The sequence below is a fragment of the Erinaceus europaeus genome, chromosome 15, assembly GCF_950295315.1.
Source record: "Erinaceus europaeus chromosome 15, mEriEur2.1, whole genome shotgun sequence".
Lineage (NCBI taxonomy): Eukaryota > Metazoa > Chordata > Mammalia > Eulipotyphla > Erinaceidae > Erinaceus > Erinaceus europaeus.
In genome coordinates, this window is record NC_080176.1 from 36,820,552 (window position 1) to 36,846,968 (window position 26,417).

At 41.9% G+C, this 26,417-nt stretch overlaps 1 protein-coding gene across 10 annotated transcripts in view; it reads right to left on the reverse strand.

Moving 5' to 3' along the window:
- Positions 1–26,417, reverse strand: part of TMEM241 (transmembrane protein 241) — a 181,689-nt gene that overhangs the window by 72,876 nt on the left and 82,396 nt on the right. For 9 of the 10 annotated variants that reach the window (XR_009545056.1, XM_060173606.1, XM_016190468.2 and 6 more), the window contains 6 exons: positions 24,977–25,002; positions 24,108–24,159; positions 21,278–21,326; positions 20,345–20,390; positions 16,329–16,364; positions 10,501–10,535 (listed from right to left, as the gene is read on the reverse strand). Coding sequence is in view for 9 of the 10 variants with exons in the window: in XM_060173606.1 (XP_060029589.1) it covers positions 10,501–10,535; positions 16,329–16,364; positions 20,345–20,390; positions 21,278–21,326; positions 24,108–24,159; positions 24,977–25,002 (244 nt within the window). In the remaining variant the exon portion in view is untranslated. The remainder of the gene's footprint in view (positions 1–10,500; positions 10,536–16,328; positions 16,365–20,344; positions 20,391–21,277; positions 21,327–24,107; positions 24,160–24,976; positions 25,003–26,417) is intronic. The other variant, XM_060173602.1, reaches the window with a different exon arrangement.

Sequence of the window (26,417 nt, forward strand, 5' to 3'; positions counted from 1 at the left end):
CATGGCTGCCAGTTCTTAGCAACATCGCCCCGCCAGATATTCGTCGGGATGCGGCATCATCTAAGTTCATTTCCCATGTCTATGCTTGACTGGACCTGCCAATATACGCGGATATCTTCGCCCACCCTGTCCAACGCTTGACGTCTCGTCACCCAATCTGGGTCCCCTACGCCTACACTGAACTTCTCTGTTCCAGTCTCTTGGAAACAGAGCTGGCAGTCAGCTGAGGTAAAGAACAAACACCTCATCACAGACCCCTGCAAGCGTCAACCCGGCTTTGACCTAGCACGTTATGATTGGGCTCTCCTCAATCGCTATTGAACAGGCCATGGCCGGTGCGCCGCTATGTTCCATCGCTGGGGAGCCAGAGATGACCCGAACTGCCCCTGCGGCTCCAGACAGACTATGACCCACATAGTCAACGACTGCCACCTCTCCAGATTCAAAGGAGGTCTCGAAACTTTACATCAGGCTCAACCTGATGCTGTTGACTGGCTACGGAAGAAGGGCAAACGCTAGAAGAAGAAGAAGAAGGGAGCTGAACTAGGCCCACAGCCCAGCTCAAGCTGTGGAAGTGTCTAAGGACAAGTGGAGTGGCCAAAGGTAGAGCCAAAGGAAGATAAAGAAAAAGAATTCATGACCCTACGGAATGTCCCAATCAGAGATAACCTTCACTGAGATCCTGAAAATTGCTTCTATAAACTACTGAAAGTTTATTCTTCTTAAGATTGTTTTAGCAATTCTAGGTCTTTTCTAGTTCCAGATAAATATTTGTAGCTTTTGTTCTATTCTCCTAAAAAAAAAAAAAAAATTGGGTGGGATCTTGATGGGAATTGCATTAAATTTGTATATGGCTCTGAGTAGTATGTTCATTTTGGTGATGTTAATTCTTCCAATCCGTGAGCATAGAATATCTTTCCACTTCTTTGTGTCTTTTTCTATTTCCTTGAATAGTGACTCATAATTTTCAGTATAGAAGTTTTTCATTTCTTTGGTTAGATTTATTCCTAGATATTTTATTGTTTTTGTTGCTTTGGTAAAAGGAATTGATTTCTGGATTTCTTCTTCTGTTAACTTAGTGTTTGCATAGGGGAATGCCACTAACTTTTGTATGTTAATTTTGTAGCCTGACACCTTACTATATTGACTGATAACTTCTTTTTTTAAATATTTATTTATTTACTTATTCCCTTTTGTTGCCCTTGCTATTTTATTGTTGTAGTTATCATTGTTGTCGTCCTTGTTGTCAGATAGGACAGAGAGAAATGGGAGAGAGGAGGGGATGACAGAGAGGGAAAGATAGACATCTGCAGACCTGCTTCACCACCTGTGAAGCAACTACCCTGCAGGTGGGGAGCCAGGGGCTCGAACCGGGATCCTTATGCCGGTCCTTGTGATTTATGCCATGTGTGCTTAACCCATTGCGCTACCGCCCAACTGCCACCTGATAATTTCTAAGAGCTTCCTGCTGGATTCTTTAGGTTTTTCTAAGTATACTATCATATCATCCACAAATAGGGAGAGTTTGACTTCTCTTCCAATCTGTATCCCTTTAATTCCTTGCTCCTGCCTGATTGCTCTGAAAGTTCATTCTTATCTTTGAGTCATGTCTAAAACCTTGAGTATTTCTCCCTTAGCACCAGGCTAACACCATGCCTCTCTCTCTTCTAGAGCTATCCAATCCTTGAGAGCAAGGACTCTGTAACTAATCACCTTAGCACCATTCTGACATATATAAAATATGTGACTACGGGGTAGAGAGTATCTGAAACGCACACTTCTTTGCTTTCCCTGGAGAGTTGGTCCCAGTTGTTTCTAGTTCGCTATGAAGGAGGTCAGTTTCAAATTGCCTCCAAATGCATTCCTTCTGATGTCTTCAGCCTTCTTCTCTAGATTTTTTTTTTTTTTTTTTTAATCAGAGCATTGCTTAGCTCTGTCTTATATTGTGGAGCAGGGGCTGAACTTGGGACCTCAGAGCTTTGGGCATGAAAAATCTGTATTAAAAAAAAAAAAAGAAAAATCTATATTACCACCCTGGTATCCAGAGTACTTAAATAGAGAAGATGTCTACCAGTCTCAGAACAGCAACGGTTTACAGCTATGTTACAAACATCTCTGAAGAGGTTGCAGGATGCAGTTGGCTGGCTGAACCACATGAGGGGACCTAAAAAAAATCTGTAATGATTTCAAAAGACAACACTCCTGCACCATCTAGTGTAGAAGCACAGTTTAATCCCCAAATAAGTGATTTAAGAATTGTAAACAGGGAGACTTCCGGGGGCGGGGCTACGAGTAGCAGCAGATCTGTTTCTCTCCTCTCCTCTCCCAGATCAATTAGGAATACCAAAGGAGACCACCTGGGACTGAAACAAGACAAGACTAGAATGACTACAGGAACCCACCAAATCACTGGTGAGTGCAAACACATGTGGATGGTGACAGAGAGGAGCCTACTGAGAGACTAAGTGGCTGGTAACAGTCCTGCGGTTTATCAGTTGAAACACCACCTCCAGTCTGTTCAACCAACAAGGGGACAGCTGAAGGGAGGAGAATACTCCCCAGAAGCTCACCAAGTGCAACCCTGAGTCTCCATTGCGACTGCCCTCAGAATCTGGAGCAGCAGCAGGGAGGGACACCAGGGGACAGAGATCTAACGAGGAAATTCAGGAAAAGACCTATACCTCAGTGACATAGCTGTGGGGCTGTGAAAGTCTCTTTGCATAACCACTGGACTATCTCTGCCACACCCTGCCTTATCTCTTCGTTAGGAGTCAGTGATTAAATTAAGAAGCCTACTTATAGTTTAGAAGCCCTCAGGCTCCCATAGCCTACAGAGAAAAAATAAATAAATAAAAAGAGGATTTTAAATCACTGAGCTCCAACTCAGGGATTAAAATACTATTGAAACAACTGTTAACTTTCACCACTGTGAACCCTTTAATTACCTCACTTAGACACAAGTCAATCCAGGAAATAGTGATCAGTAATATGAAAAGTACTAAGAGAGGGAACTCATAACATAATATATAAAAACCAACAAGAAGAAATATTGGAGAAACAAACTAGGACAACAGTCCAGCTAAAAGCTCCCCAAAGGGTGAAGCACAAAATAACGAGTTCAACGTCCAAACATTAGCTAAGGAAATAATCACAGGAGTGAGTAAAGAGTTTGAAAGAATTGTACTCAAATACAGGAACAACAAATGAGACTCTGGAAGAAAACACTATCTCAAGGTTATTAGAGAGCTGAAAGCTGAAATAGCTGAACTAAGAACACAACTAGCTGAACAAGCTAAAACAGGGAAAGAAAATAGATGAACTCCAGAAAGCAGTAGAGAGCAGAGAGAATAGAATCAACAAGGCTGAAGACAGAATTAGCAAGATCGAGGACGAATTAGAGACAACTAAAAAAGAAGTAAGAGATCTCAAAAAGAGATTAAGAGATGCTGAAAACAACAACAGAGACCTATGGGATGACTTCAAAAGAAACAATATATGCATTATTGGCTTACCAGAGGAAGAAAGCATTCTTCAGGCCAAAATAGCTGAAAACTTCTCTAATCTAGACAACATCAAAGACATAAAGATTCAAGAAAGCCAGAGGGTCCCAAACAGAATTAACTCAGACTTAAAGATACCAAGACACATCATATTTAGAATGGAAAGGAATAAGGATAAAGGAAGGATCCTGAAGGCTGCAAAAGAAAAACAAAGAGTCACCTACAGAGGAAAACCCATTAAGATTAGCAGCAGACTTCTCCACACAAACACTACAGGCCAGAAGAGAATGGCAAGATATCTATCGAGTGCTCAATGAGAAAGGCTTTCAACCAATAATACTATATCCTGCTAGACTGTCATTCAGACTAGATGGAGGCATCAAAACCTTCTCAGACAAGCAACAGTTGAAGGAATCAACTATCACCAAGCCTGCCCTGTGTTGTTTTCAATGGGCTGGCTTCACGGATGGGTAACAGACGACCCAGGACTCATGGCTGGCTCTTTATTCATGCAGGACGCAGCACAATCTATACCAAGCTAGACTAAACTAACAACTAACTAAAACGAACAATGTTGTCTTTATATATACTTCCCAAGTAGGGTGTGAACAGGCTGTGCCATAGAGAGGGTGGAGAGAAAAGTGACTGGTGAAAATCAGAGTGTGACAAGGAGAGGATCAGGGTGTGGCAAGGAGAGGGGGTGGAGCAGGTGAGAATTCTACCACTAAACCACCAATGCCCTGGAGGGAAGGTGGTGCTTGTTAACAGAGGTTATGTAAATAAAATACAGTGGTTATGTAAATAGAATGCAGTGTTAAGCAGGGGGGATTTAAACCAAATGAAACAGAAGGGGGTTTTAGAAGCATACCACACCCTGAAAGAAGTTCTGAAAGGTCTTCTATAAACAGTCAGACCATCATAAATAGGACATATATCAGAACACTCTAGAACTCTACAAGAATGGCGTTAAAATATCTTCAATCTTTGATATCAATAAATGTCAATGGCCTCAATTCACCTATTAAAAGACACAGAGTAGGAAGATGGATCAGAAAATACAACCCAACAGTATGCTGTCTACAGGAAACCCACCGAACTCAACAAGACAAACACAGACTTAAAGTGAAAGGATGGAAAACTATCATACAAACCAATGGCCCACAAAAAAGGGCAGGAACAGCTATTCTCATATCTGACATGATAGACTTTAAAATAGATACGATTACAAAAGACAGGAATGGACACTACTTAATGCTCAGAGGTTCAGTCAATCAAGAGGACTTAACAATTATTAACATCTATCCACCCAATGAGAAGCCATCTAAATACATCAAACATCTACTGAAAGAGCTACAGCAATATATTAACAGTAACACAATCATAGTAGGGGACTTCAACACCCCACTCTCTCAACCTGACAGATCATCCAGGCAGAAAATCAATACAGGCATAAGGGAGCTGAATGACGAGATAGATAAACTAGAACTATTGGACATTTTCAGAGTCATTCATCCCAAGACACTGGAATACACATTTTACTCAAATCCACATGGGTCATTCTCAAGGATAGACCACATGTTAGGCCACAAAGACAGCATCAGTCAATTCAAGAGCATTGAAATCATCCCAGACCACAGTGGAATTAAACTAACACTTAACAATCAACAAGAGATTAGTAATAGTCCCAAAATGTGGGAGCTCAACAGTACACTTCTTAACAACTTCTGGGTCAAAGAGGAAATAAAGGGAGAAATCAAAATGTTTCGAGACTTCAATGAAAATGAAGACACAAGCTATCAAAATATTTGGGACACAGCTAAAGCAGTCCTAAGAGGGAAGTTCATAGCTATACAAGCACACATTAGGAAACAAGAAAAAGCACAAATAAACAGCCTGATTGCACATCTTAAAGACCTGGAAGAAGAACAACAAAGGAACCCTAAAGCAACCAGAAGGACAGAAATCACTAAAGTTAGGGCAGAAATAAATAACGTTGAGAATAAGAAAACCATACAAAAGATCAACGAAAGTAAATGTTGGTTCTCCGAAAGAGTAAACAAAATCGACAAACCTTTAGCCAGACTCACAAAACAAAAAAGGGAGAAGTCCCAAATAAAATGGATACTAAATGAAAGAGGAGATATCACAACAGACACTGCAGAAATTCAACATATCATGTGAGGCTTCTATGAACAACTATATGCCACCAAACTAGAGAACCTGGAAAAAATGGACGATTTCCTAGATACCTACCAACTTCCAAAACTAAGTAAAGAGGAAGTGGATAACATGAACAGGTACACCGCAGCCAATGAAATTGAAACAGTTATCAAAAATCTCCCCAAAAATAAAAGTCCTGGACCAGATGGTTTTACAAATGAATTCTACAAAACCTTCAAAGAAGAACTAATGCCTCTACTTTTAAAAGTCTTCCAGAAGACTGAAGACACTGGAATACACCCTGCCAGCTTCTATGCAGCTAACATCACTCTGATACCAAAAGCAGACAGGGACACAACCAAAAAGGAAAACTACCGACCAATATCTCTGATGAACATAGATGCTAAAATACTGAACAAAATTCTAGCCAACCGGATACAGCAGTATATTAAAAATATTGTTCATCATGACCAAGTGGGGTTTATCCCAGGCATGCAAGGTTGGTTTAATATACGTAAATCCATCATTGTGATCCACCACATCAACAAAAGCAAGACCAAAAACCACATGGTCTTATCAATAGATGCAGAGAAAGCCTCTGACAAAAATACAACATTCCTTTATGATCAAAACACTACAAAAAATGGGAATAGATGGAAAATTCCTGAAGATAGTGGACTCTATGTATAGAAAACCTATAGCTAACACCATACTCAATGGTGAAAAACTGGAAGCATTTCCACTCAGATCAGGTACTAGACAGGCCTTCCCACCATCACCATTACTATTCAACATAGTGTTGGAAGTTCTTGCCATAGCAATCAGGCAGGAGCAAGGAATTAAAGGGATACAGATTGGAAGAGAAGAAGTCAAACTCTCCCTATTTACAAATGACATGACAGTATACACAGAAAAACCTAAGGACTCCAGCAAGAAGCTTTTGGAAATCATCAGGCAATACAGTAAGGTGTCAGGCTACAAACTTAACATTCAAAAGTCAGTGGCATTCCTCTATGCAAACACTAAGGTAGAAGAAATTGAAATCCAGAAATCAATTCCTTTTACTATAGCAACAAAAACAATAAAATATCTAGGAGTAAACCTAACCAAAGAAGTGAAAGACTTGTATACTGAAAATTATGAGTCACTACTCAAAGAAATTGAAAAAGACACAAAGAAGTGGAAAGATATTCCATGTTCATGGGCTGGAAGAATTAACATCATCAAAATGAATACACTACCCAGAGCCATCTACAAAGTTAATGCTATCCCCATCAAGATCCCAACCACATTTTTTAGGAGAATAGAACAAATGCTACAAATGTTTATCTGGAACCAGAAAAGACCTAGAATTGCCAAAACCATCTCGAGAAAAAAGAACAGAACCGGAGGCATCACACTCCCAGATCTCAAATTGTTTTATAGGGCCACTGTCATCAAAACTGCTTGGTACTGGAACATGAATAGACACACTACCAGTGGAATAGAATTGAGAGCCCAGAAGTGAGCCCCTACACCTATGGACATCTAATCTTTGACAAAGGGGCTCAGACTATTAAATGGGGAAAGCAGAGTCTCTTCAACAAATGGTGTTGGAAACAATGGGTTGAAACATGCAGAAGAATGAAACTGAACCACTGTATTTCACCAAATACAAAAGTAAATTCGAAGTGGATCAAGGACTTGGATGTTAGACCACAAACTATCAGATCCTTAGAAGAAAATATTGGCAGAACTCTTTTCCGCATAAATTTTAAAGACATCTTCAACGAAACAAATCCAATTACAAAGAAGACTGAGGCTAGTATAAACCTATGGGACTACATTAAATTAAAAAGCTTCTTCACAGCAAAAGAAACCACTACCCAAACCAAGAGACCCCTTACAGAATGGGAGAAGATCTTTACATGCCATACATCAGATAAGAGCTTAATAACCAACATATATAAAGAGCTTGCCAAATTCAACAACAAGACAACAAATAACCCCTCCAAAAATGGGGGGAGGACATGGACAGAATATTCAACACAGAAGAGATCCAAAAGGCAGAGAAACACATGAAGAAATGCTCCAAGTCTCTGATTGTCAGAGAAATGAAAATAACGACAACAGTGAGATACCACTTCATTCCTGTGAGAATGTCATACATCAGAAAAGGGAACAGCAGCAAATGCTGGAGAGGGTGTGGGGTCAAAGGAACCCTCCTACCTTGCTGGTGGGAATGTCAGTTGGTCCAGCCTCTGTGGAGAACAGTCTGGAGAACTCTCCGAAGGCTAGAAATGGACCTACCCTATGATCCTGCAATTCCTCTCTCTGGGGATATATCCTAAGGAACCCAACATATCCATCCAAAAAGATCTGTGTACAAATATGTTCTTGGGATCACAATTTGTAAAAGCCATAACCTGGAAGCAACCCAGGTGTCCACCAACAGATGAGTGGCTGAGCAAGTTGTGGTATATATACACAATGGAATACTAAGCTGTAAAAAATGGTGACTTCACCGTTTTCAGCCGATCTTGGATGGACCTTGAAAAAATCATGTTATGTGACATAAGTCAGAAACAGAAGGATGAATATGGGATGATCTCACTCTCAGACAGAAGTTGAAAAACAAGATTAGAAAAGAAAACAGAAGTACAACCTGAAATGGAATTGGCGTATTGCACCAAAGTAAAAGACTCTGGGGTGGGTGGGTGGGGAGAATACAGATCCATGAAGGATGATAAATGACATAGTGGGGGTTGTATTGTTAAATGGGAAACTGGGGAATGTTATTCATGTACAAAGTACTGTATTTACTGTTGAATGTAATCATTAATTCCTCAATAAAGAAATAAAATAAAAAATTTTAAAAAAAGGGAAGCAAATCTGGATAACCCCAGAGGACATCAGGCACTGTTTCACTTATCTGAGAGAGAAGAGAAAAAAGGAAGGGCACGTGGAAGTAGCAATATAGGCATTGGTGTGACTTAGAAAGAAAGTGAAGGTAGAACTGTAGAAGAGAATAAAAATGGCCACATAGATAGAGAGACAGATACACACAGAGAGACAGAGTTAACCCATATCTGTGACCTGGGGAGAGAACTACTGCAGTTTTCACTAAGGGGAAGGGGGACACAGAATTCTGGTGGTAGGAACAGTGTGAAATTATACCCCCATTATCTTTTAGTTTTGTACGTCAACACTATAATCATCAGTAAAAAAATAATAATAAATTAAGTAAATAAATCAATGAAAGAGAAAGAGGAAAGAGACACACACACAGAGAGAACTCTCACACTGAATCTTCTCCCAGTGTGGTAAGGATTGGAGTTCAAACATGGGTTGTGTGCATGGCAGACCAGGTGCCTTTCCAGGTGAGCTACCCCAAGGAAATCCCAGTAACCAGACATGAGATCAATCTAAATGACCCATGGACAGATAACTGGATAAGGAAGATGTTGAATGTATATACATAACGGAATTCTACTCTGCATTTAAAAAGACGGCCTTGTGTCTTTTGGGATAGAACATGGAACTGGAGGTGACTGTGCTAAGTGAAATAAGCAAGGAAGTAAAAAGACAACTTCTGGTTGGTTTAGTACAGGCATGAAATATAAATAAAAGAAATGAACTCACAAAAATAATAGCAATCATACTGACTCAGACTCTGTGAAAACTATGGTGGTTATTGAAGCAATGAGAAGGGAATTAGGGAGGCAGATAGTGGGGTCTCTGATATAATAGAACTGGAACTTAGGCGGTGTGTATGGTAAATGGATACACACATACAAAGTCATAAGCTATATTCCTAGTTCTTAATATATTAATGATGGGCATTAATATTAACATTAATAATTAATAATCATAAATAATAATTAATATCAATAACATTAATAATTAATATTAATATATTAATGATGAGCATTAAAAAGTATCAAAATCATGAAAGCACATGAGTGATAAATTAGCACAGGTTGGAGAAATTTTATAGAATATGATGAATTAGACCAAGCAATGATAGCCTGGATAAATTATCATAGTAGGAAAATTGGTAAAATCTGAATAAAGCCTTCAGATTACTGAAGAACAGAGTCCCAATGTGAATTTCCTCATTTTGACAAATGTATCCAAGATACATAACACGTGATCATTAACAGAAGATATGTGACATAGAACTCTTATTATTTTTGTAATTTTATGTAAATCTTCCATTATTATAAATTTGGATGTTTATCACAAAACAAAATGGAATAGAAAAGCAAAATTACTCTGGAAAGAAAAAAAAAAGAAATAGGTCAGAAAGCACAGGAAAGAATTTATTCTAGGCATCAGATGTCCTACTCTGGTTCATAGCACAGAATAGTCAACAGTCTGCTGTTTGTGGCACTTGGGCTTCTCTTTTCCTCTTTTCTTTTTTAATTCAAAGCACAGACGGAACTCTGGCTTATGGTGATGCTGCAGATTGAATTTGTGACTTCAGAGCCACAAGCATGAATGTCTTTTCTGAATAATCACTGTGCCATCTCCCCAGCTCTCCACCAAACATTTTACAGTAGAATCAAACACTTCTAGATGCCTGAAGAAGGAATTTTAGAAGGGAACACTACAAGCACTAGATTACTGAGCAGAAAATGAACCTGCCTTTAAATCTGAGATTGCACCAGATAAAAACACGACAGCAAAATTCACAAAGGGGTAGGAATATGATGGGTACCATAGGTTATTACTATGAACAGTTTAAATATCTTTAAGGATCTTCCTTAAAGTTTGATAACCATATTTTCTAACAAGATATTCTCACTGGCTTGAATGAGCAATGCATAATAGACAAGCAAAACAAGTCATCACTGTTTACCTGTGGGATGAGATGCGAGTGCCAACAGCGTCACACTGGAAAGGAAACAGCAGAGCTGTGAGAAAGCTTTGGAGGTACTGAGAAACAATAGCATTCACTTCTAATATGGAGATTCAGCAGCGAACGGACAGGATAGACCCCTACACTCATGGGAAGTAAAATGGGAAAATAAACTTCCCTGACCCAACCTCCAATGTGGTTTCTGGTTCAAAATACTTTAAAGAGAATACCTTCCCCATCCCCAGACACACAATCTCACATAGACATGATGCCATCGGAAAAGAGGAAGAAATGTATGAACGTGGAAAGTTACGGTTTCCCAGGCTGGGGGTATGGGTCGACCTGCTAACACCTACATCCATCAGAGAAGCAATTACAGAAGCCAGAACTTATACCTTCTGCTCCCCAAAAACAACCATACTCCCAGCGGGGGAGAAGTGATAGGAAGAAGACAAGAGGGCTCTGAACTCCAGCTCCATCAGCGCCCAGAGAGAAAGAAGGAAAGGGAGAGGGACATACGGAGGTAGTAATGTTGTCATGGGTGGCTTGGAGGGGAAGAAAGAACTGGATCAGGAAGAAAAAGGGGGCAATTATGTATAAGTATAGACAGATAGTTGTAGAGATGATGGCTGGCCCATGTCTACAACCTTGGGGGAACTGTGGTAGCTTGCAGTGGGGAAACTAAAGATTCAGAACTCTGGTGGTGGGAATGTTGTGGATTTAAACCTCTGTTGACATATAATTTTGTCAATCAATATTAAATCACTAATTTTTTTTTTTTTAAAAGAAAGTTATGGTTTCCTACTTAATAAGTGAAGGTTGACTAGTGTGGCCTCAAGTTAAAAAACAAAATAACAGGCATACATATCATAATATTTGTTCCTTATATTGGGTTGTCAAAAAAAAGTCATGATGTATTCTCTATGTATGTACTATGACTTTTCCAGTAACTCAGTAAATAACCCACATTATTCAAAATGCAGATCACAACTGTATTATTTTTAGAAGTTCTCCTTATTTTCATTTAACCAGATATAGAACTCCTTCTATTTTAGTCTTTCTTCCAGCTCACACCCCAGGCCTTCAGCACACATAATCCGGACCTTAGACTTCTATCTATTGGGTTGTTGAAAGAGTCATGACATATTTTTCTATGCAAAACTGCATCATGGCTTTTTTGAAAAAAAAAATACATGAAAAACACCAAGAAAAACAGGATCAAGGTGCAAATATATCCTGAGAAGATAAAAATATGTGTCAAAGGTGGAGAACCATCAAACTTTCTGCTCTCTGAACAATGGTGAGAAAGTACACACCAGCCTTGGTGGGTAGCCCTCACAGGTACAGCCTCACACAGGGTCTGCATGGTCAATGTCTACAGCAGCTGTTATCTGTGGGAAAGTTGTTCTGATTCACACATCTTTATCACTTGTACTGAGAGAAGGCTTGGAAGCAGAATCACACCTTGAGACAGCCAGGAAGTTGGACTGGGGCTCACAAGAAGCATGCCCCAGTGTCTGGGAGGTGGCACAGTGGATAAAGCATTGGATTCTCCACCCCATAAAGAATTCTGATCCGGGGGCCAGGTGGTGGCGCACCTAGTTAAGCACACACATTACAATGCACAAGGTCCCAGGTTCAAGCCCCTGGTCCCTGTCTGTAGAGGGAAAGCTTCACAAGTGGTGAAGCAGGGCTGCAGGTGTCTCTCTGTCTTCCTCTCCCTCTCTATCTCCCCCACTCCTCTCAATTTCTCTCTATTTCTATCCAATAATAAATAAATAAATAAATAATAAAAAACAAAGAATTCTGATCCATAGTCCCACAGGGGTAAATATTAGGGGAAGATGACCAAAGGGCTCTAAACTCTAATTCCATCAGGACTGGGGGGGAGAGGGGGGGAGAAGAATCTACCCGTGAAAGCTGATAAACTAGAAAACTATTACGTTGATAATAGTAAAAGTAGATTTATCTACTAGATTTACCTACTAGATTTATCTACAAATTTAAGATAACATACAGGGCTCCAGGTGGTGGCACAGTGGGTTAAGCGCATATGGCCTGAAGCACAAGGACCAGTGTAAGGATCCTGGTTTGAGCCCCTGGCTCCCCACTCCTTCACTCCACGGGCAGTGAAGCAGGTCTGCAGGTGTCTATCTTTCTCACCCCCTCTCTGTCTTCCCCTCCTTTCTCCATTTCTCTCTGTACTATACAACAACAATAACAAAAATACTACTAACAACAATAATGATAACAGCCATGATTATGTTATGTTATGTTAATCATTGCTGTTATCATTATTGTTGTTAGTAGTATTTTTACTAGTAAAAATGTTAGTAGTATTTTTATCATTATTGTTGTTAGTAGTAGTATTGTTGTTAGTAGGGCAACAAAAGGGGAAAAATTAGCCTTAAGGAGCAGTGGATTTGTGGTGCAGGTGGCTCAGAGCCTCAGTGATAACCCTGGAGGCGGAGGCGAAAGAAAGGAAGGAAGGAAGGAAGGAAGGAAGGAAGGAAGGAAGGAAGGAAGGAAGGAAAGAAGGGAGGGAGGGAGGAAGGAAGGAAGGAAGGAAGGAAGGAAGGAAGGAAGGAAAAGAAAGAAAAAAAAAAAGAAAATATATGTTCCAGAGAGAAGGAGTGGGTGAATCATTTTTTTTTTTTTAAGATTTTATTTATTAATGAGAAACATAGGAGGAGAGACAAAGAGCCAGACATCCCTCTGGTACATGTGCTGCCAGGGATTGAACTCAGGACTTCATGCTTGAAAGTCTAATGCTTTATCCACTGTGCCACCTCCCGGACCACAGGGTGAATCATTTTGATGGGAATGAATCAAACTGCTAACTTGACTGACTGTAATCCTAGTTGGCCAGGCACCCCTAAAATTGCTGCATCTGAATTTTCCTTAATTGAGAGGTTTCAATTGTCAGCTCAACCTAACATATCACTAGACACTGCTGTTTCTGAGATTTTTTTCATTTCTATACTTCTAACAACTATATATGTATTCTTCCACCCAAAAATAGTTGGGTTGAAAGAAAAAAACTGTTTTGTGAAATTGTGCAATCTTAGAATTATTTGCAATTATGTAATTACAGAATGTCACACATGGCTTTTCTTCCCTTAGCTAGTTCTCCATTCTTTTTTTTGTCCAGGTTTTCTTTTGTTCTACAGATTAAAACTCAGTTAAAAAAAAAAAGGAATGAATTCTTGAGCATGAGGTCCTGAGTTTGACCCCTGCCATCACATGTGCCAGACTGATAATCTCTTTCTCTCTCTCTCATTCTCTCTCCCTTCCTCCCTCCCTTTCTCTCTCTCTCTCTCATGAATAATATATTTTTAAGAGAGAGAGAGGGGAGAGTCCCAACCTCAGGTTGGAAGAAAGGGATGGGAGGGACGGAGCGAAAGGAGAGGAGAGCCAGCAAGGGGGGTGGGGTCACAGAGGCTCATTTCCCCAGTCCCCTTATTCTTCTACTGCCAGAGTTAGCTGTATGTTCTGTAAAACAGAAGAACTGCCTTAAGTGGTCCAATGTCATGGAAACATATTTTTCCCCTATTTTATTCAACAGGACAGAGAGAAATTGAAAGGGAGGAGGACAGACAGAGAGAGAAAGAGAAAGACAGACACATGCAGACCTGCTTCCCCACTCGTGAAACTTCCCTTCTGTAGGTGAGGAACAGAGGCTTGAACCCGGGTCCTTGCACGGGCTCTTGCGCATAGTAGTGTGCATTTAGCCAAGTGCACCACCGCTCGGCCCCCTCATGGAAGCATTGTTGTTGTGTTTAGAGAAGTCTATTTAAAAGGCAGCTGGGTGTCATGCCAGAATGAACTAATAGTGGTCTTCAGCTTAGTACAAAAGTGGCTCACAGTCAATCTTGAGGTGAACCCTGTTTTCAAAAATGGCATTTTAATAAATACTAGGAGATTTATAAGTGTGATCTACAAATGAAGACTATAGCAGATGCTGAATATATTAAATAAACATGATTTGTTTTTGTGGATAGAGACAGACAAATTGAGAAGGGAGGAGTAGATAGAAAGTGACAGAGGCAACACAGGTGAAGCTCCCCACGACCACCACCACCACTGCAGATGGTAGCTGGTCCTTCAGCACACGTATACTCAACTCAGTATGCCACCACCTGGCTCCTGACACTGAATATTTTAAAGTAGAGAACTTCCTCTAGCAGCCAGTGTGACCAAATGCTGAAAGACTCATCTCTGAGCCTGCTCCTTCACTGCAAATGCTGCTGCCAGAGATGAAGCTGGGTCCCCACCAGTGAGTCCCACTCTGGCTGTCAACTAGGTCCCTGCCATGCAAAGTCTGAGAACACTGAACTCCAGGGACATTCCCCAACTGTCTATCCAGCAGGTAGATCCCTATTCTCTTCCTGGCCTGGGGGAAGGGTATAAATGAAGATAAATGAAGTTCACAGGCCAGGCAGTGGTGAGTCAGGTTAAGTGTACACACACAGTGCTCAAGGACTTGGGTTCAAGCTCCTGTCCCCATCTGCAGGGGGAAAGCTTCACAAGTGGTGAAGCAGGGCTGTAGGTGTCTCTCTGTCTCTCTCCCTCTCTATCCTCCCCCTCCCCTCTCAATTTCTCTCTGTCTATATAATAATAAATAAATAAAATTTTTTAAAAGATTTTTAAAAATAAATGAAAGGGGAGTCAGGCGGTAGCGCATCGAATTAAGCGCATGTGGCACTAAGCATAAGGATCCCAGTTCAAGCCCCTGGCTCCCCACCTGCAGGGGAGTCACTTCACAGGTGGTGAAGCAGGTCTGCAGGTATCTATCTTTCTCTCCCCCTCTCTGTCTTCCCCTCCTCTCTCCATTTCTCTCTGTCCTATCCAACAACGATGCTATCAATAACAACACTAATAGTAACTACAACAATAAAGCAACAAGGGCAACAAAAGAGAATAAATAAATAAATATTTTTTAAAAGATACATGAAGTCTCTACACCATATTTAATTATTGAGCCAAGTCCCAGATGTCATTCTACCTTAATAGCTATTCCTCAAAACAACTTGGAAGTCCAGATTAAAAAAGAGAATCCTCAGTGTCTTTGGAACGTCATGTCTGAGTGTGGCAGTCTGGCAGAGATTCAGTCTCTGGCTCCTGGCTTCCCTAACCAGGATCCAGCCTATACCCCAAGGATCTCAGCCACACATATGACACCTCAGTCTGCAGGTGTCATCATGCATAGTGTTCTCACTAACAGTGTTGCTTTGGATAACCCATGGGTCTAGGAATAAATTGAGAAGATAGAACAAGGGAGGTCCTGGGATTACACTCAGGACCACCTGAACAGAAGGACCTGAAGCACAACAGAAGAGAGAGTGAGCTTTGGAAAGAAAGCTCCTCCTAGCCTGTGTACTCCATATTCCATGGGGAAAGCCTGGTCTTCTAAAGTTTGGGTTCCAAGACAGATCCCTCTTGTCTGCTCTAAGAACAAGATTACTTCCTCAACTTTTGGTCATTTATGATTTTGTTTTTAAACTTGCCTTCCTGGAAGCCACATTAGCATAGAGTGCTTTAATTAAGCTGTTAAGGGTTGGGGGGAAGGCCATCAGCTCCAGCAGGATATGAGTTACTCTCTGAAAAAGGTAGCCATATCTACAGCCATACCACCCTGAACATATCCCATTTCATTTGATAATATAAATTATTGAGTTTGGAGTATTACACCAAAGTAAAAAAAACTCTGGTAGAGGGTGAGGGTAGATTTTCCAGCTTTCACTATAGGGGCTGGGGGGTAGGGACACAGACCTTTGGTGGTGGGAGTGATGTTAATAATAATAATAAATATATAAATTAGATTTTACCTGAATATATAGTTTAAGTACTGCTGGTCAATGTCACTAAGGAATGAAAAAAAAAGACACAATGTGAAATAACAGAAGTGCTTCGCATACACAAAACAATCATGATCTTTGATTAATAGAGTGCACCCACACATCAGTTACATTTATAAATATTGTGAAGAACATGTTATATTCAAAACCAGTTGATGTCTTTTTATTTGTGGTGAATCCTTTACTATGTGTATATTTGTCATATTGAACAGAATGCCAGTTCTCTCAGGCCACTGAATTGCCTTCTGGGGCTAACATTTCAGATAAAGAATAGTGGACTAGCATATAAGCATTAAGGTATAAGATATACTTTTATATTTAAAAAAATCAGTGCAGGGGTAGGTAGCATAATGGTTATGCAAACAGACTGTCATATGCCTGAGGCTCTTAAGTCCCAGGTTCAATCCCCTGCACCACCATAAACTTTTGTATGCTTCACATTGGTTTTGGTTTCACCACCACCCGCCCCTGCCTCTCGGAGATTGTGATATGGCCCCTGCTACTTTCGTGGGCCCTCTTCTCCCCCCCCCCCCCCAGAACCCTGACAGACTTCCACAGTTCTTGGCGCAGCCGCCGGAGGAGAAGGATGCAGGACAGATCTGTGTGGTGTTTAGTTTGGGTTAGTTTATGAATTGTTGTTTGTGAATAAAGAAATACAGCTTCCCGGCCCAGCTGTCTGTCCTCGAGTCTCTGTTTACCGCCATGAAGCTAGCCCAGCCTGCTGGAGCCCCGAACATTAACGACAAATGGCGCCCACGTGGACCTAACCTGCTCATCTCTCAGATAAGTGAAGACAATTTGGCTACCTATGCACTATAGCCTTCTCTTCTGCTTGTGAAGAGATCTACAAAGGCCTCTGCCCTTTCCTCACGAGATTGTTTCGCTGTTTCTGGAACATTTATCTCTGGACCACTCTGTGGTTTCCGCCCAACACCAGCCCGCAGGAGCCCAACGCCAGCCCGCATGAGCCGGCTTTCTGCCGCGTGGCGTGGGGCATTGGGCGTGGGCTCCTCCCACGCTCCTCGGCTGCTGGGAGCAGGGCACCAGACATGGCAGGCAAAGCTGCAGACTCTCATGGCCGCCACCCCGGGACACCTCAGCCCGTGCCTTCTGCACGGCTGGCCCGCCCGCCCTCCTGCTATGAAGTCTGGGCAGATCCCAGACCACCCGGAGACCGCAGGCTCCCTGCCGAAACTGGGTCACCTGGCTGAGATCTCCAGCTTGGGTCTGAAGGCACACAAGCTAGAATACGCAGAGATTCGTCCAGAGATCACTACCTACAATTCCTGAAGCTGAAGTTGCTCAAGAGGCCACCGCTGGACAACGCACTCCCCCAACAACTAAGACAGTATAGATCTAAATTCGTGTTTAAAATGACATGTCTTCATAACAAAGGTTTCTCTCCTTGTGTATTAAAGACCATGTTTACGTGTGTGTTTAAAGTTTGGTAAACATTAACTTTAAGGTTAAAAAATGTAACTTTAAGGCTATATTCTTACCAGACAGAGTTAAATGAAAATGGTTTTCAACATAGTTCTCATAAAGGTAAAATTAACTTACATTTAAAGTCTGAGTTAAAAATTAGTTAAAAATCAATATATTTTAACTAAGTTAGTCTAAACAAAAAACAAAAAAAACCTGCGCACACCTAGAGTGTGTCTCCATCTTGAATGGGTGTAACAGAAGGTTAAATAGACTTATTGATATGTAAAATTCTCAAATTCCTTCTCATTTAAAAACGTTAGATTGCGCTATGGTTATGCTAATGATTGTAATAGAGTTATCAATTGTGATAAACTTCTAACTTGCTACAAGGTTTGTTTCATAGTAAGTAAATTGCAGCTGTCAAGTTCTCTACAGAAAAGTGGAATTCCAACAGCTGACCTTCCTCATACAACGTTCCATCCCCTGGCATTCTTCCGTGGACATCTGCTTTGGACTGGCATTTCTATCGGACTCACTGGTACACCTCTTCGACACTTTGCAGCTTCCCTTTATGCTGCTGGGTTTCTCAAAGACTGACTGCAGCCAGGTGCCTTGGGACTCTAGGCCGTTCCCCGCCCCCATGCCAAAAAATGCCTGTCGAGGCAAGTAACGCCCCCCCAGAGGCAAAAAAAAAAGTCCCCCTCAGGCCTTCCCTTGGCAGCACATTGGTTCTTGTTACTCGCTTACATGTTCCTCCATGTTTTTGCCAGTTTCTTTTTTTAAAAAAATGCCTGTACGATATAGGTTTCTGTTCACCCCACAGCCCTGATATTATGGTCATTTAGTTAAAAAGAAAAGGGGGAATTGTTGTATGCTTCACATTGGTTTTGGTCTCACCCCCCCCCTCGCCTCTGGGAGATTGTGGTATGGCCCCTGCGAGTTTCGCAGGCCCTCTTCTCCCCACCCCCGGAACCCTGACAGACTTCCACAGTTCTTGGCACGGCCGCCGGAGGAGAAGGATGCAGGACAGATCTGTGTGGTGATTAGTTTGGGTTAGTTTATGAATTGTTGTTTGTGAATAAAGAAATACAGCTTCCCGGCCCAGCTGTGTGTCCTCGAGTCTCTGTTTACCGCTGCAAAGCTAGCCCGGCCTGCTGGAGCCCCGAACATTAATGACAATAAACCAGAGCTCATCAGTGCTCTGGTGAAAAAAAAGAAGAAATTGTGGTTCAGGAAGTGGTACAGTGGATAAAGCATTGGACTCTCCAGCAGTACCAGAGTGATGTCTGATTCTTTCTCTCCTCCTATCTTTCTCATTAATAAATAAATAAAATCTTTAAAAAAATCTGGGGAGTCGGGTGGTAGTGCAGCGGGTTAAGCGCACAGTGGCACAAAGCGCAAGGACTGGCATAAGGATCATGGTTCGAGCTCCTGGCTCCCCACCTGCAGGGGATTCACTTCACAGGTGATGAAGCAGATCTGTAGGTGTCTCTTTCTTTCCCTCTCTGTCTTCCCCTCCTCTCTCCATTTCTCTTTGTTCTATCCAACAATGACGACATCAATAACAACAACTACAACAATAAAACAACAAGGGGAACAAAAGGGAATAAATAAATAAATATTTTTTAAAAATCTGAAGACTCTGCAGACTGGGAGATAGCATAATAGTCATGCATAATGACTTTCATACCTTAGGCTCTATGGTTCCAGATTTAAGCCCCAGAATCACCATAGTCAGGGAGGAGTCATGGTCTAGTTTTTTATAAAAAAGGATTCTCTACTGAATTTGAAATTCAAATTTAACTGAGCAGTCAATATTTTACCCTAGAAACTACACTAGCTTCTTTTTGCAAAATTCCATTATCAAAATAACAAAAGATGCCTCGGGCATTCAAAATCACACATCTCAAAGTACACAGCCTTTCCCCAGGCATCAGTTGCTCAGACCTTTCCAGGCAGGTCCCAGCTGATCAGCTGGTCAGTCCAGGTCTGTTGACTTTATAGTTAAAGTCCAGGTGAGGTCTGAATTCTCATCTTTTTCATACATATTCACCAAGGCCAATGCCTTGAGTACCCACCACAAAGACCTCATTCTATCCTAGAATAAAGCTGGGGGGAACCTCTGGGTCTCAGCCAGGTCAAGTAAGGAAACAGACAAGGAAGTAAGGTAGGACTGTGTGGCTGGGGAGGTGGCACCATGCTTGAGAGCACTGGGCCAGAGTCTGGTTCCTCACGTTGCACGTGCAAGAGTGATGATATGGTTCTCTTGTTCTCTGCCTCTCCCACCCCACCTCTTTAACAGATAAATCTTTTAAAAGCAAATTGTGCTTCTGAATTCACATATTTTTTGTAAAAATGTCACTGAAATGACTGCTTCTGAAAAAAAGAAGACAGAGACTTGTGTGATTTCACTAACAGCTGATATATTTCAGGTACTGAAAACTGAACAAGAGAAAGCTCACCAAACTTGCAGAGTCTCTGGCAGAAAGGACAAAGCTGATGAGACAGTGAGTTTCATCCCTTTCCTTGAACCAAATGAAGTCACCAAACTTTAAGCTTACCTTAATGCGTTGGGTCTCTGGGACTTTTGAAGGATCTTATAAGCTCCTGAAAAGGAAGCAACATATGTCACCAACCCACCAACCAGGGCACTGTGCATAAAGGTCGACCCTCACTTCCAGGGAAGCACAAGGCCACCAATGAGAAGGGGGTCCCAGTAGGATGGCTGTCACTACTTTCCCTATGGGTTAACCCCAATGGATGGGGGCAACCAAAACTGCTGTGGAAGATTTCAAGAATGTGGGCCTGATAATCCCCAGCTCCTAATCAGCAGAAGGGCACAATTAACAGGGAGTTTTTGTTTGCCTTTGCATGGTACACATGTGAAAGAGAACCACTAGATCTCTGAACTATACGTAACAAAGTCAGGGCACTGTTTTTTCTCCCCAGAGAAAACAGACAAGAAACACTGAACATATATGATTTGAAATAAAGTTTGATAGCTCTTTTAGCTCATTCATTTACTTTCGGGGGGAAGGGGAAATTCAGTTCTGCTGAATGAGAGGGTATTTATTTATTTATGAGAAACATAGAAGGAGAGAGAGAAAGAACCAGACATCACTTGGTTCATGTGCTGCTGGGGACCAAACTCGGGACCTCATGCTTGAGAGTCCAGTGCTTTATCTACTGCATCACCTCCCAGATGACCCGAATGACAGCTTTTTATACAAACTTCTGGATCTCTTCCCATCAATTTTAGAGAGCACCCAACAGTCCATAAGTGGACATGTATACATAGAGCCCAAGATGTGGTGAGAGAGAGCAAGAATGAGAGTAAGAGTGAGACTGACTATACTAGAAAAGGAACATTTAAAGAGAACTCCAAAATAGGGAAATCAAACCAGAAGACACCCCTTCAATTTTACTTGTGACACAGTATATTCAATCACTCAACTACCTAGGGTCACTTAAAAGTGCATTATTTTGAAACTTACCTACACAGAAGAAGTGAACCACAGCCCAGAAATATCCATCTGGATCAAACTGTAATACAGGATTTTAAAAAATGGTTATTAATAGAGTGGGTGAAATAGCTCAGCGAAGGACGTGCTTCTCTGCCATGTGCACAACACAGGTTCAAGACCAGCCCTGAGCATGTGGACAGGAGCCATGGAGCTGTGGTCTCTCACTCTTGTACCCTGCCTCTATCTCTGTCTCAAGAACCACTATAAATATAGTGGTCCCTTCTAATCTTCAGTTTCACTTTCCATGCTTTCAATTACCCGAAGTACAACACAGTCTGACATTAGGTACAGTAAGATATTTTCAGAGAAGGCTGGGTGGTGGCACACACAGTAAAGTGTGCATGTTACAGTGCTCAGGGAGCCAGGTTCAAGCCCTCAGCCCCCATCTGCAGGAGGAAAGCTTCACAAGTGGTGAAGCAGGGCTGCAGATGTCTTTTTCTCTCCTTTTCTATTCCCTCCCTCCCTTTTGATTTCTGTCTCTATTCAATAAATAATTTAAAAAGATATAGTTAACATAACTTTTAAGGATGTTTAGAACTGTTTTGTTAGTGGTTCCCATTGTTAAATCTTTTATTGTGCCTAATTTAGAAGATGACTTCAGTATATCCAGGTGGGAGCAAACAAAGTTTCCATAGGGTTCAGTCTAACTCATGATTTCAGGTATTCACTGTGGGTCTTGGCACATACTCCCTGCAGATAAAGGGTGACTACTCTATAAGTAAGACCAAAGATGGTGGCTGGAAGCTCTAAACATCAAGTGCAGTGGTCAAAAGCTTGTGGAAAAACACAGGACTCCAGGGGCCTCGGCTCAGGCCTTCTTTGTCTCTTTCTCAGAGGTTGTAGCATCTTCTTAACAGAGATCTCTGTCTCCAGAACCCCCTCTCTATTCTCCACACTGCCCCCTGCCCTGTGTCTCTAAAAAAACTAATCTCATGATAAAAACAAAATACAAATAAATAAATAATCCGATGGAGTCAGCTATTGCTTCAAATTGTTCAATAGTTCCCCAATGACTTCAGGACAAAATCCAAAGCCCAAGAATTCTACAATATGCTTCTGTGCTGCCATTCGGCTCCATCCACCACCCCCACTCCTACAGAGAAAGACTGAATCTGCCTCCAGTAACTTTGTCAAGGGCCACCACTTCCTCTTCGCTTTCTTATTTTTCTCCAGAGGAGTGTATATCATCTACCATACTCAAGGTGACCTATTCTGTCTGTCTCTCCAGATACACAGGACTATAAATTCCAGGAAGGGGGCGGGGTAGATAGCATAATGGTTATGCAAAGAGACTCTCATGCCTGAGGCTTCAAAGTCCCAAATTCAATCCCCTGCACCACCTCAAGTCAGAGTTGAGCGCAAGAGTAGCACAGGGACACACACATAATAGGTGTTCCAGAAAGTAGACTCACAGAATGAGCAGAACGCTTTAGGGCTTGGCCCATATCTGCTCTGCTCTCCTGGCTGATTCCTAACCCATCACAGTGTAGGTCTAGTAAGCAGAATCTGGCTCTAGCATAAAAAAGGTCTGTGCTAAATTCTAGTTAGCTGGTGATCTTTCAGGAACCCTTATTCTTCAGCTGGGAAATGGAGATAATAAAAGTGGCCAGTAGGGAGTCGGGCAGTAGTGCAGCAGGTTAAGCGCACGTGGCACAAAGCGCAAGGACCTGTGTAAGGATCCTGGTTCAAGCCCCCGGCTCCCCACCTGCAGGGGTGTCGCTTCACAAGCAGTGAGGCAGGTCTGCAGGTGTCTATCTTTTTCTCCCCCTTCTCTGTCTTCTCCTCTTCTTGATTTCTCTCTGTCCTATCCAACAACAACAACAAAATCAATAATAACAAGGGCAACAAAAATATTTGAAAAAAAAGAAAGAGAAAACAAACAAACAAACAAAAAAGTGGCTAGCTTTAGGAGTCGGGCAGTAGCACAGTGGGTTAAGCACACGTGGTGGTGCAAAGCACTAGGACCAGTTAGGATCCTGGTTCGAGCCCCCAGCTCTCCACCTGCAGGGGAGTCACTTCATAGGCAATGAAGCAGGTCTGCAGGCGTCTCTCTGTCTCTCTTCCTCTCTACCTCTCCCTTCTATCTCAATTTCTGTCTCTATCCAATAACAAAAAAAAATTTTTTTTAAGTGGCTAGCCTTGTGTAATCACTGTGGGATTTTGAAATGTCATCAAGAATATATAGCTTTGGACACAGCAGGTCCTCTTCTTCCCAAGACCCCAAGGCTCCCCAGGTACCACCAACATCCCATACCTCCTTAAGACAGAGTACTGGCTTCCTGGGTTATGATTAGTTGTTTGCTATCTATTCTTGCTCTCCCTTACCTAACTAGACTTTGGCCTACTACAGGACAATTATTCTTTATGATCCCAGAGTCTGCTTCAATGCTGGACACTTGATGGGAACTTAATACTGAGAAAGAAAAAGTAAAAAGAGACCCAGTAGTGAGATGACTACAGGGTCTTGGTGCCTAGTCTAGAAAAACTCAGAATAACAAGGTAAAAAATCACCCTGCAGATGAGGCTGCTGCGATGAAGGAAAAGACTCAGCGTTGCCTCAAATGCTAGAGGCCGTGGGCCACTCAGCCCTTGGTCTGCAGGTGGCACTTACAGAAGGCAGACTGCACAGATTACAGGCGCCCGAAGTCCAAAGGCACCCAGTCTGAGCGCTTTGAAATGCCTTTTCATAGACCAGGGCTATCTTAATTCCCATAGGAAGAACCAAGAAATTCTGCTCATACACACAAGCTGCAGAGAGCAAAAGGTACTTGGAAGGCAAAGTGAGCTGACCTGTACTTACCTGGAAATCATTGAAGGGAAGACACCCTGCAGCAGCCAAGAGGAAGAGGGCACTGTGGAAAAGAAGATGAAACACACAGCTTCACTTTTCAACATCAAAGGCTACCTGCAGAGGATGTGAGATTTGAAATACATTGATCACAATTTGGATGAAGCAAAGATTCTGTGGATTCAACACCAACTCCCCTGGGGTCGTGTGAGAACTCTGCTTCCTGTGTAGTTTCCAGCTGGTAGTGCTTTACTGCTAGCTAGACAGTTCCTTCTCTATAGCTCTGCTAGCCGTTTTCACAGAGATGGTTCTGGACAGGACATTCGCATGGCCACAGCTGGCTCATGTGAGAAAAACAGTGTGCCTCTGAAGCATGTAACACAGTGAGATATTTTTAAAGTTATGGATCCCCTAAAATATACTAGTGGAAAATTGAGTAATCAGACCCGGTTATGCCACTCACAATTACGCGACTTACACAAGAAGAAAACATCCTGACAAGACAAAACTAAAACTAGATTAATGATTATCAGAGGGCTGAAGTGAGAGGTTAAACTCCCTGCTAGAAATTATGTCAAGAAGGTGTAGGGTACAGCATGGGGGCTATATGCAATCGTATGATACTATATATCTGAAGTTTTCCATTTCATTCCTTATTGGTTTAGTACAAGTCTTAGTGAAGCTCTGGGGTTCCATGGCTGAAATATAACAGGAGTCATGTGCCCTTAGGAATTAAACAGCAGAACAAAAGGAGTGAGATACAGTAAATGTTAAGATAAGAAAAAATGGCAATAGTGGAGTGTTTATAAAGGCTACCTCTGTTAACTCTCTGTATTTTTAGTGGTTTGTGGGGTTTTGTTTGTTTGTTCTTTTAAACTTACCTACAGATCTTCACAGGGGCAGTTTTCTGTATAAAAACAAAAAGACATAATTGACTTTTTTTTCTTTTCTTTTTGCCTCCAGGGTTATCGCTGGGGCTTGGTGCCTGCCTGCACCATGAATCCACTGCTCCTGGAGGCCATTTTTCCCATTTTTGTTGCCCTTGTTGTTACTGTTGCCATTGATGTTGTTGTTGGATTGGACAGAGAGAAATTGAGAGAGAAGGGAAGACAGAGAGGGGGAGAGAAAGACAGACACCTGCAGACCTGCTTCACCACTTGTGAGGTGACTCCTCTACAGGTGGGGAGCTGGGGGCTCGAACCAGGATCCTTACGCTGGTCCTTGCGCTTTGCACCATGTGTGCTTAACCCGCTGTGCTACCTCCCAACCCCCACAATTGACATTTTAAGATTTTTTTCGGGCCAGCAAGATGGTTCACCTGGATAATGCACCTGTTTGGTCACACACAGGGCCTAGGCTGGAGCTAGGTCCTCACACTGGAGGAAGCTGTGGCATTGTGGCATCTTCCCATCTCTCCCCATCTGTCTCACTTGTCCTGTTCTTTGTTCTATGTGCACTTAACCCAGTGAGCTAATGTCTAGTCCCTGGTCTCACTTTTCCTACCTGAGAAAGTCTGCTTGGAATTGTGAAGGCTCAGAGACAACAGCAACAACAAAACTTTCTCCCCCTCCCCCTAGAAGATATTTAGATTAAGAGGTAAATAAATTATGAGTGAGTCAACTGGAACTTAAACACCTATTGTGCTTGTCAGGAGTTCTTCTGTTGGGACTAGATGAAGGATGACTGAGCAGTTCAGCACTGAGTGACTTGGGCAAAGCCCTCTGGATGTGCAGTTTCATCACTTGCACCACTAGAATTATATTTACTCAAGAAAAAAGAAAATGACATCAGGGTCAAACTTTCAAAAGTTACACACCAAGAAAAGGAGAGAAAAAATCAATGTAAGCTATGTAAGAAAAAGTATATATAAGCTCTTATTCAAATTATTTTTAATATATTTATTTTACTATTGGATAGAGACAGAGAGAACTTGAGAGGGGAGGGACAGGGAGAGAGGGAAAGAGACAGAGAGACACCTGCAGCCCTGCTTCACCACTCGTGAAACATTCCCCCTACAGGTGGGGACTGGGGGCTCAAACCCGGGTCCTTGAATATTGTAACATGTGCCCTCAACCAGGTGCACCACCACCCGACCCCTTACTCAAATTCTATCCCAGTTTGTCTCTTCCAACTTTCCTATTAATCTAGTTGACTCTGAATAGTGCTATAAATGCTTGAATATGAGGTGAAAGTTAAAAAATCAGACTGCTGTTTCTTGGACAGGACTATCCAAAAGGAAGCAGACTATTTTAAAAAGCATCCGAAGGGGAATCAGGCCGTAGCACAGAGGGTTAAGCACAGTTGGCGCAAAGCGCAAGGACT